Below are 11,633 nucleotides of genomic sequence, written 5' to 3'. Positions count from 1 at the left end.
CTTATCAGAACCAACTAAAACGTGAAATGATAGCCTAACCCAGACCTTCCCAAAGTGTGGGGCCCGCCCCCTAGGGGAGGGGAGTGGGTGGGGGTCGCCCCCTAGGGGAGGGGAGTGGGTGGGGGTCGCCCCCTAGGGGAGGGGAGGGGGGCGCAGAGCCATGGCAGGGGGGGCGCAGTGTGAAAAGAAAAACCAACGCTTGGACAATGGTAGCACGGGGCGCCCACACAAACGCAAAGCAGGAGACGAAGCATCGCTGAATATGTTTCCAAACCAACTTCATTCTAAGACAAAGACTAGAAAATATGGTGAAGCAAATCTTCCCTTTGGCTTCACCTGCACAAGTGCTGAGGTAGGTCTCCCCTGCAGAATTGGTTTTCCCTGCATCAGGAGCAGCGCTGGGCTCTTCAAATCCCGGACAAACAGGATCCCACATTCTTGATTTTTAGTTCACAAACACTTGTTGTAATGACTAACTACTCCTGACATTTTGGAGATGGTAGCTCTTTATACAGTAAAGTTACAGCGGGATACATATAATATCAGGCTGATCCTGCCAGACATTTCGGTGTTTCAAAACGCCGTTTACGTGTGGACGAAACAGCTGCGTTTTCAGAAATACCCGTGTAGGTGCAGACGTAGCGTAAAAGAGTTAGTAGATTATTTTCTTACTGCCTGTAATTTATTGCAGATTACTTGTATTTGCTTACTAAATGTTTGAGGTGTGAAATAAACCGCAATGGAGCAAAATATGGGCGTGTGTGGTTGGAGGGTGCGTGCGTGTGCGTGCGCGCGCGCGCGCGCGGGGGGGACATTTTTCTTGTAAAACAAAGGGGGCCCAGCAAAGAAAGTTTGGGAACCACTGGCCTAACCCAAATTTTATTAAGATAATATCTCTAAATATCAACTTAGCTTTGCTTTGCAATTTTTTTTAAAACTTTTTTCCATTTTTTCATTTATTTAGTTTTTCTCAATAGTTTAAATATATATTTTATCATTTTTTACAATATCGAAATATGACAACATACTATTATGAATAGGCATTATCATAATTTATATATTCATATTCAGACGGATATTTAACAGTGGTTACTTTTCACAATTGCATAAACCTTTGGTGAGAGTATTACAAACATTTATTTTTTATACAGGAGTTAGAGTTTATTGGAGGGAATAAAAGTTTTTTTTTTTTCATTTTGTAAGCACGGTTTCCATGGCAGCCGCAAAGTTCACGGAGCAAAATAACTTAAACCTGCGGAAGAAACTCCACCGGGAGCAGAGCAGAGGTAACGGGTGAGTTTCTGTCTCACACGATGAAAACACCTCAGAGACGGTGAGCTTATTTGTGTACACGCTAAGCTCCAGCAGTGTGACATTAACGAGGTTAAATGTATATTTCATCGTTTTTATATCGAAATATGACTACATAGTATTATGAATCTGCATTATTATATGTTATATATTTATATTCAGATGGATATTTAAGAGTGGCTACATTTCACAAATGCATAAACATTTGATGAGAGTATTAAAAACACATTTAATTTATGTCATATTGGCCGTTAGCACCGTAAACGTTAAAGTTAGCTTCACGGACGTTAACAGTGGTTAACAGTTCTTAACGTCCACGGTTCGTGTTAAACGGATGAGGCTCTGATCCCTGCAGAGGTGTGTGTCTTTAAAGGCCGGTGTGGTCAGTTTCACTCCGCCCATCGAGGCTGATTTGAGGCCGGAGCGCAGAGACGTAACATCAACACGCCCAACTCAGAGACTTTGAGTTATTTTTTAGATCAAGGTTTATCGCTAAGGTTCATGTTCAAAGTGCTGCTTTTTATTAACGTGTTTTTCGAAAGTGCTAAAAACACGTTTTAATTCAGCCAGAGCCCTTTTTCCTGGACCTTTTATGAGTTTTGGGATTTTTCTTTTATTGAGGCAGTGAGTATTAAATATGTGTGGGGATGTTGGTGAAATGATGAGGCACCGTGCACAAAAACACGTATAGATACGTGTTTTTGTGTATCTATCCAGATCTGGGGATATGATCTACTTTGTATTGCCTTCTTCATTTGACACCGTGTAAGCAGAGATGTTGTGATATGCATGTTGTGTCTAAGTGGTATTTTGCTCTGTTTTTGTTAGCATGAGCTCAAAGATGGGGTTTACATGGGACAGGACGGTTTTAATTATTTCAGTGTTTTAACTAGTGATTGTTTATGTATCTTCCCCAAATTGCAGATCCTGATTTATTTCTATTTACAAAAGAAATGTCTGGAAATTTCAGTCTTTTTTTAATTTAAAAGTTCAAAAATTGCCTCAGAATTTAGCGTGTGGAGGAAAAATAAGTCGAATTTGCCTTAAAATCTCTAGAAAATTATTTGATATATGAAGCCAAAATTTCACAGCAATCATTTTATACATGACCAGGTTTTAAACCATAAACTTTTCAGGGACATCAGAGGTGGCTGAGCAGAAAAGGTTGTGAAAATGTGATGATTTGAGATGTAATGACCCTCATCAGTTCAGGTGTATTTATACAGCACCAGCTGAGCAGTCGCCCTGAGGTGCAACAACAATATTCATTTGGGTCTTTATCTTTATACCCAATTAAGCAACCCACTTATGAGCGATCACTTTTCACTTTGGCGGGAAGGAAGAACTCGGGGAGTGGCAGTGGTCTCCCATGACAAAGTGGAGGTTGTGGGGAAGGGGAAAAAAGGGGGAGCATAGGGAGGCAGGACAACGCACACTATGGGGGAAAGAGGACGAAGAAAAATGAAGAAAACTCAGAACCACTGAGATTTCATTTTCAGGGCGCGTAGATTATTTTTTCTCTACACTATTAGAAATAATTACAGTAGAAGAAGAAGACAGACTCACCCATTTTTAAAGGTTTTCATTATTAAGTCATCCTGAGATCAGTGGTTTCAGTTGGCTGTGGACAACCACACACAGCAGCAAAGAGGACTACACCTTGGCTACCTTAGACCCCAATCAGATCGATGTTTATGCTTCAACTTCATCTTACGAGGTCCACTTCCTCGGTCATGAACCTGCTGCTGCTCCTGAGGAGGTAGAGAAGGAAAGAGGTATAAGTGATGGTCTCTAAACTGCTGGGAGACGATGCAGACTCCTTCATCTGTCTTCTCTGCCCCCACTCCTGGATCGAACTGGGTCTGGAGGTGAACTGGAAGGCTGAGCTCAGAGGGCGTCTGAGGCCGAGCCTGGGCAGGGTGAGAGCAGGAAGTGTATCGACACAGCAAATCCCAGAATCTGTCTCAGAGCTCCAATCCTCTATGGCTCTGCTGGGAGCTTATCCCTACAGCACAGTGATGCCTCAGGGGACCTGCATGTGGGACTGGCACACAGATTGCATTCAGTCTGTACGTGTTCACTCAGTATGCCGACTGACTGGGCTGAGCGATAACATTCACATGCTAAATGTTTGAAGAAAAAGCCTGTAAGAACAGGATTTGGTTCATGTGTCGTGGTTTCATTCAGATACAGGCAAAAATTGAGCTACCTACAACTGGAAGCAGCCATTGTGCATTAAAAAGTTACATAACATGTTACTGTTCATACAAGTGTCCTTGATGCATAAGCACAGTCTGACTGAACGGTGAGGTACATAAACTTCTGTTAATGCTTTGATATCACAGGATCACAATTGGTAGAAACATTTGAGTTTCTACTAAGTGGATACAAGGTTAACATTTGAGCTACATTTCTTTTTGGCTTCATGGATTTTGTTGATCTTTGTTACACCTCTGAACCAACACAACAATTATTCTCTGCCATCTTCTCTGTGGTTCAAATAACCAAGGTGTTGTATTTGTAGGTTTTAATAGGCTCATAAATATGGTGCACATTTATGCATTTTTATTATAGCAACCTGCCACCGCTCCAGGCCTCAACAATAATCCTGAAATATGGACCACAACAATTTTTACCTGAGCTACCCTGACTCCGCCTACCAGCAGGTTCAGCAGCCATGGCTGGTCCATGACAATCTGACCCTTCAGGAAGGTAGGCTAGATCTGCTTGTTTTCCATACACAAGCATTTTATTGGCTGCTGGATATTGTTGGGTTACTATTTATTATTTGGTTATTTGTGTTCTTTTTAAGGATATATACCAGTGTTTCAGCAGGAGAACATGGTCCTGGGTGATCCTAACGCACTGGAATATCAGACACTGAGAGCCGACACTCACATATTTAACGGAGAGTCCTGTGACCCACCTGTGACAGGTACAAAGCTGAATTAAGTTTCTCTTTGAAGTCCATCCAGCTGTGTTTTTAAAATCCGGTATTTCTCACACACACGTTGGCTTTACTTGGGCTGCGAGCTACGTTGAGGCAAAATGTGTTTAAAAAGAGACAATTTGATTCAAAGCTCCCTTTATTTTGAAATTTCTCAATTTCCTGACCAATTGGCTCATTGGGCGTGTTGCTGTGGCACGGTGGTTAGCACTGTTGCCGCACATCAAGAAGGTCCTGAGTTCAATTCCCCCATCAGGTCTTTCTGTGTGGAGTTTGCATGTTCTTCCCGTGTTTGCATGGGTTCCCTCTGGGTACTCTGGCTTCCTCCCACAGTCCAAAGACATGCAGCTTGTCTCTGTGTTAGCCCTGCGACAGACTGGTGACCTGTCCAGGGTGTACCCCGCCTCTCGCCCTATGACAGCTGGGATAGGCTCCAGCGCCCCTGCGACCCTGAAAAGGATAAGCGAATGGCATGTTACTGTTGTGGTGGAATCATTTAGCTACTCCTCCAGAGGGGATCTCCTCTGGTCAGGCAGACCCCCAACAACTGGAAACAGTAGTCCTCGTTCTGCTCTTGAGATTATCACCACCTGCAGGTGGAGAACTAGATCGTGTGCTGCTATGCTGAGCTAATGGAGGCACAGTCACAGCATGAGAGACTCACTGGAATAGGAGTTTAGTTGTCACACAGTATGTACATTTAAATACAAAAACAGGAGTTAATCATCTAAAAGCATTGTTCCTTTAAAAAGCGTCCTTTTGCGACACACAGGCACACAGACCAAGGGTGATCTAACTGAGGGGTTAAAAGTTAAGAATAAACAGCATTAAATATACAGTGACCTATTTAAAGGTTAAAGAACTGAACCAAACAATTCCTGCTGCCTGTTGCTTTTACCAGCATCAGTTCAGTCAGTCGAATCGAAGTCCGTGGGAAACACTGAAATTCATCTTAACAAAATCTCTCAAATTCAAAGTGACAAATGGGACCAATGACTTCTGTGATTTCAGATGAGATCAGACAAGAGCTGAGGACCGTTTTGGAGTCCTACCTGAACAGGTATTAGCTTTGCACACATACCCCCCTATTTTACAGATCCACTACTTGTAGTTGGTACAAACTAAAAGACATATGGTTTAGTATTTTTGCTGTGGTTGTAGTTTAGTTTGACCCGTTTATAAGTGCACTTATATGTAAACCTAAATACCCGAGTGGGACATTTAAATTTCTTTAATCTGACAATATATGCACTGTGATCTTTGGTAACCCCTCCATCGCCAGCATGTATCAGTGTTCTCAGCAGTTCTTCCGTCCCTCCTCAGAGAGCACCTCAGCAATGACCTGTTTCTCAAGACTCAGATGGACAGCAACCAGTATGTTTCCATCTCTGCTCTGGCCTGCCTCGACCAGATCAGGAATCTCACCACAGACCTGGACCTCATCTCCGATATTCTCAGATGTCAGTGTTTGTTTCTGTGGGTATAGGTGGAGGCAGAGTAACAGTTTGTGTCAGTTTTGAGTTATAATATTTAATGTACATGGATCAGACTTTATTTCCTTTGCTACAAAACCACGGGATCGTGATAGGGATTAGTGAAGAGGAACGTTTTTTTGTTTTTGCGTTCAAAAACTAAATCGGGTATTCTGACGATGCACATTAGAAGGAACTGTTCTAGTGTAGAGATGAGAGTGATGAACGTGGTTTATTGTTGTCCTGAAACACACTCTGCTGCTGTTCTCCCACAGCCATGCCGCTGGTCCAGTTTTCCCCGTGCGGACAGAAAGTCCGGCCCAGACCTAGCCGGTGCGTTTTAATCCTGAGGGAGATTCCTAACACCACACCTCAAGCGGTGAGACTGCACAAAATACCCCAACGCAACCAAAATCCTCAGTTTTAGTTCAGGTGTTGTTCTTACATGTACCTGCACGTGCGGGGATAGAGACGTGTGTTGTTATTTAAAGGAGTTTTAAAGGTAAATTGTGTATGTTGGCAGCGTTTTTGATATTGCTGTTGCTGTGCAGGAGGTGGAAGCTCTCTTTGAAGGGGAGAACCTGCCTAAGTTCAAGACCTGTGAGTTTGTGAGCAACGATAACTGGTTCATCACCTTCAAATCAGAAGCCGATGCAGAACAGGTAGAAAAGGGCCGGTCGAGGAGAGAAGTAAATTAGCTGCTGCTTTTTTTTGGGCACATTTTTTTGGCTAATGCCATTTAGGTTTGTTATACAGTCAATATCTACAAATATGACTACCTGAGAGCAGTCCTGTTAAAAAGTGCTCCTGTTAGCCTTCTTTGTTAGGAGATCTGATAATACAATAACTGAAATAATCGGAGTCCATGTTTTCAGACCTACAAGTACCTCAGAGAACAGGTTCGAGTGTTTAAGGGAAAACCCATCATGGTGAGGATAAAGGCCGAAACAACAGCAGCCATTGCTTTGGCTCCCACTCAAAGCTTCCGACACCCCCAGCCGGACCAGTGCAACAGCTATTATGGCTTCTACTCCCCCGCTACCACCTACCAGCAGTCCTGCCAGACCCACGTGTCCACACAACAGCTAAACGAAGTCCTCGGTGAGGTGTGGGCTGCTGCATCTGGATACCAATACTGGGCCGAAGTGAGTTTGTTAAAGATGAATTTGTGCCTGGAAAATGTATTTATGACACTTAATTTTATTATCAGTGTTAAACAGATTAGCATTTTTGTTTTTGTTCATTTCCTGTGATTTGTGGATGTCGTTAGTGTTAACGTGTTGTTTAATGTGTGTGAGGAGCTCTCTGGCTCCTCCTCTGATTAAGCGGTTGTTGTTTTCATCATTAGCCTCCTCTACTGATGAACCACTTCGTGGATGACTCCACAGCAGCTTCTGCTTTCAAACCGTACCACCCACACAGCCACAGGTAGCTCCTTTTTATCCTCTTATGTCATGACACTTTATGATGTCATCAGTGTGAAGACTATTGTTTGTTTCTTCAGGAGAGGCTCGAGATGGTCAAACTGTGACCGTTGGCAGTCCCAGCAGCCTGCCTCCTCGCACTCATCTGAGCAGCCATCTGATCGTTTCTCTTCTCCCACATGGCCCGGTCAAGGACGGTCACGCGGAAAGGTGCGCCTTCCGAGTAGAGGCGGAGGAAAGGAGCCCAACAAGCAGGTCACGTCTCCCACTGAGCAGGGAAGGTAACAAAAGATCAGTCCAGGTTTCAGATCTCTCTTTTTTTTATTCTCTATTATTCTCAAGTCCTGCTATGCCCAGTTCATTAGTATAGTTCATGTAGTGAAGATAGGATATGACATAAGGGCATGTTTTCTTTATACTCTTACTGTTCATTGAGTTCAGAGACGGGGTTAAAATGGTAACCTCTTCCTTCTGGTTCATTTCACACTAATATGAAGTCAGATGGAGCGGTAACTCATCGGACAGTTTTGGCACTGTTATCATGGAACCCCGCAGCTAAAAATAAACTCAGTCATGCTCCACTTTACTCCCCCTAATGTCCTTACTTTCTTTTCACAATAGGGTCGAGACACTGTCCACGAAAAGTTGTGTTTAACAGATAGAAAAAACAGCAAACAAATAGATGTGTATTCTCTGTATGATATTAATAAACCAGGTCTTAACCTTTGGAAAATGTACTTTGAAGGGCTCAGAAAACACAAGAGAAACCTAAGAAGTTCTCTCTTTGAGTGCCCTGTCTCTTTTATAACGTCTCTGCCATAATCAGCTCGTTTTGAGCAGACACAATCGCGCACACATTCAGCAAGTGTGTTATCGTCTCCTCTTTTCAAAACAGTAACTCACTGACTGCCTGTATCAGACATGTTCAGGGGAATTAAAATCCAGATTAAGCCAAGAATTATGCGTATGGCATGAACCTGACCTGGAAGGGTGGAGGTTTGACAACAGTAGCTTCAAAGATAACAAACTGTAAGCAATAAAAAAATAGAGCAGCAAAGACGAGTTACAGCCACAGTAGGCTAAAAAGACTCTATTTAAACGTCGTCATCATCAGGTTCTCAGACTATAGGCAGACCCCTGTCTGTCACATTTTTTACACTTGTAGGACGCTTGTTCTTTAATAAAGTTATAAAACAGATGTTCGTCAGAGCTCTGTGTTTCCCTGAAGGAGAGGAAACTTCAACCAGAGGAGGAGAGCGACCGCAAGGTCCTGGGAGCGACCCACTCGAAGCAGTCAGGTAAGTCACCACTGAGCGTTGTGTATGTGCACTTTGTTCAGAAAGCGTACTGACCATTTCTGTTTGTGTAGAATTCACAGAGTCAGTCCCCTCCTCGTCAGCCGTCTCCCCATTTTGAGCTCACAATGTTGAACTTCCCTCTTCTTCCTCCTCCAGCCTCTACCATGGCAAGTCTTCCTCCAGCTAACAGTAACACCAAGGCAACCAGGTCCCTCTGTATTACACACACACACACACACACACTGCTCACCTGGGCTCATGGCCGTCAGAGCAACTGAGGCTCTGTTCACTGTCAAACTCCAGCCATACTGACCATATGTGGACAAAGACACAGTGTCTGTAACTGTGATGTTGTCTGTTAACGTGTAATCTGACCTTCTTGTTCTTTAATGTAGCCTTTGGTTTGCACCTTGGCTGTAGTTCGACAGTTACACACCTGCCTCCTCAAAGATGTTCTTGATGTTTAGATGTTGTTGTTTGTCTCAACCATGGATCGCTTTAGTCGTCTTCTGTGGTCTATCAGGCTCGTTCATGTTGTGTCGGTCAGTGCATTCATTCTTTATAAGAATGAAGCAGATTATCTCGATTGTCACATTATGTACTTAAAGCACATGAATGAACATGAAGTGATGAATAAACAGTGTTTTCTTTTTCTTTTTTTCACAGAGTGAATTACAAAGCAGCAGCTCCTGCGCCTCAGAGGCAGCGCCTTCACAGCAGCCTCAGCTGGTCTCAGAGCAGTGAGTATCTCTGACACAGCAGCTGCACGCTCTGTGTTCTGTTTTCACATGTAAGGTGTCTATACCGCTCACTGTTACAGTTGATATGATTAACAGTCTATGGCTCAGGCTTCTACAGTTATTTCACTTTGGCTCATGAGATATCTGAAAAGTAGAGAAGCAGCGGTTTTCCAGCCGTCTGTGCTGAGATAGTTGTGTTTGTGTTTGCAGGGCTGCGAATGAAGCCTCAGAGATGACCACTGAAGAGAAACCAGTTCAGCACACACAGGAACCAGTAACTGTGAGACTGCTTTTCAACGTCTTTGTGGTGTTAAAATTCATTTTCTTAACTGAATTACTATTTCACTACATAACTTTTATCTATACTACAGTATTGGAATCTTTTTATTTCAATTAAAGAATGAAGGAATTGGCGCAGACTTGCTTCTGCATCATTCCAGCATGTCTGCTTTAAATGCTGTTCTGCACCCACATCTGTTAGGTTCACCTACCAAACACTTGGAAGGAAACAGGAAGCCAATTTTTTTTTTTTTTTTTTTGATAGCTGGTGTTTGGTAATTCTAAACTGTACGTTAAAAGCTATAAATCACAAAAAAGGGGTTGATAGCAACAAAAGATAAAAATACAACAAATGAACTTTTGTAAAGGAAGTTAAAAAAAATCAAAAGTAGCACAGGTGCAGAGTGTTAGAGTCATATTTCATTTTATTTTTTTAATTTAACCTTTACTTAACTAGGAAGATCCCATTGAGATTAAAAACGTCTTTTTCAAGGGAGACCTGCCCAAGATAGGCAGCAGCAAGTGTCTCACAGTTACAAAAATGACTCAAACACATGTTGTAAAGGTGTAATAGTGAGTTTGACCCCATCTTTACTCTGTTTGGCCAGGAGTCCAGGAAACTGACCTAAGCTGAGGTCTGCAAGAGAGGCTTATGCAGTAAGTCGGGTCCTGCCTTCACAGAACTGGGGTGATGCACCAGAGCCAGCACAGTGGAAACGCTGATGAAATGAGATTATATATACTACACTGAGTAACACATTTAACCTTTAAATCGCCTTAATCCAGGTCTGGATGTTTGGCGTGGGCAGAGGGCTCCAACTGTTTGGCAAAACCAACTTTTCAGTTTTTTAGACGGGAAGATCTGTAAAGTTTGATCTGCTACTTTCATTTCTGTTTTATTTCTTGCTTTGTAGTTTAGGTCTGTTTGTTGAGAGTGAGCTTCCATTTTGTTGATTTCTTCTTGCTTTCCTGATGCATCGCCAATTATTTTCATCCATGTTTTCTTAGTTGTACAGGACGTTCCGCCATGATTGTGAACTTATTTTAGTGCTGTTGTTTTATTTCTCCACCCATACATCTGTGTTATCTATGACTGCTGTGGACACACATGAAGCCTTTTCCATTAATATCATTGCTGATCAGCTGTATTATTTCCATTTTTAGATACCAGAGAGCTGCAAGGGCCAGTGTGTTTAATGGGATCTGATTTGATCTTTCTAGTTCTGGGATTAAATTGATCAAAAGCATGTTTCCCTTACTTCAGAAAAGTTTTATTTATTTTAAACAGGAGTGCATTTCTTCCCTTTTGGCTGGGTGGGTACTTACTGTGTGTCTAGAAACAACATTGTTTCAGCACTTGAACTGTATGTGAGAACTTGAATTTGATTGTAATGAAGCCATTTTTCTTTTCTTTGAAATATAAAGTTTTAAATGTTAAACAGATGTCATGGAGACAGAGTGGGCACGGTTGTGGAAAGTTATTTTGTACAGACTGTACACATTGAACAACTATTAAAGAAGTGCCTTTGAAGTTAAGTTTGTGTATGTATTTATTCTGCTCTATCCGATCACCCTCTCCATGATTAACATTTAAATATAGTCGGCACCCTTTACGTTAGTTCCTTCTTTGGACCAGCAGATGGCAGAAGAGTAACATCACAACACTCATTACTCCATTATCTGGCACCACCACTTGTTTACAATGAGGATGATTTGATTCTCAGAAGGCTATAGGCCTAATGAATGAGATGAAGAATACTAATGAAACACACAGCATTCTGCAGACAAATTGATGCTCAGTTATGTGTCACAGGCACATTATGCTCATTCAATCATACTGTGCTTAATTGAAGGGCGCTTGACCTTTAATATTAATGATATTATTCTGCTGAGGCTCAGTTTTCACACACAAACATGGAATATAGAACAGCCACATTAAAAGTAATGGCTAATGAGAGAAGGAGAAGAAAAGCTGTGCTAAACTGGAAAAAAAATCACTACCCAAAATGCAGACAGCGGTTTGACTTAAAACTTAACAAACATGACTAATAAATCTGCACTTTTAGAATGTAAGCTATGCAGTTTGATCAGGCAGCGCTTCCTTAGTTATTCAAAGTTATTCAACTTTTGTTTCCCAACAGAAAACTGTTTTAGAAATCTAC

At 42.1% G+C, this 11,633-nt stretch overlaps 1 protein-coding gene across 9 annotated transcripts; it reads left to right on the top strand.

Annotated features, from left to right (window-relative positions):
• Positions 1-220: 220 nt before the first annotated feature.
• LOC101467776 (la-related protein 4B) lies at positions 221-11,007 on the top strand. 9 transcript variants are annotated; one of them, XR_013100170.1, is made up of 16 exons: positions 1,139-1,293; positions 3,886-4,023; positions 4,124-4,246; positions 5,270-5,318; positions 5,582-5,718; positions 6,006-6,109; positions 6,282-6,392; positions 6,606-6,875; positions 7,079-7,158; positions 7,235-7,435; positions 8,383-8,452; positions 8,524-8,660; positions 9,119-9,192; positions 9,403-9,472; positions 10,080-10,128; positions 10,636-11,007. XR_013100170.1 is itself a non-coding variant. In XM_076888351.1 (16 exons), the coding sequence occupies exons 2-15, from the start codon at positions 3,927-3,929 to the stop codon at positions 10,098-10,100; spliced, it is 1,503 nt and encodes a 500-aa protein (XP_076744466.1). In that variant the 5' UTR covers positions 1,139-1,293; positions 3,886-3,926; the 3' UTR covers positions 10,101-10,128; positions 10,636-11,007. The 9 variants fall into 9 exon arrangements, 8 of the variants coding, with proteins under 8 accessions (XP_076744465.1, XP_076744466.1, XP_004574826.1 ...); XM_076888351.1 differs by having other exon boundaries at positions 8,524-8,619; XM_076888350.1 differs by lacking the exon at positions 1,139-1,293 and adding an exon at positions 221-352 and having other exon boundaries at positions 8,524-8,619; positions 10,080-11,007.
• The last annotated feature ends 626 nt before the right edge of the window (positions 11,008-11,633 follow it).

Source organism: Maylandia zebra, linkage group LG9 (genome assembly GCF_041146795.1).
Source record: "Maylandia zebra isolate NMK-2024a linkage group LG9, Mzebra_GT3a, whole genome shotgun sequence".
Taxonomy (NCBI): domain Eukaryota; kingdom Metazoa; phylum Chordata; class Actinopteri; order Cichliformes; family Cichlidae; genus Maylandia; species Maylandia zebra.
This window is presented reverse-complemented; position numbering and strand designations above follow the sequence as displayed.

Excerpts from the sequence above, each read along its gene's own strand:
- LOC101467776 (XM_076888350.1), top strand. The coding sequence starts at position 3,927 with ATGGACCACAACAATTTTTACCTGAGCTACCCTGACTCCGCCTACCAG. Across the intron at positions 4,024-4,123 it reads CAATCTGACCCTTCAGGAAG|GATATATACCAGTGTTTCAG; the intron begins GTAGGCTAGATC and ends GTTCTTTTTAAG. Across the intron at positions 4,247-5,269 it reads CTGTGACCCACCTGTGACAG|ATGAGATCAGACAAGAGCTG; the intron begins GTACAAAGCTGA and ends CTGTGATTTCAG.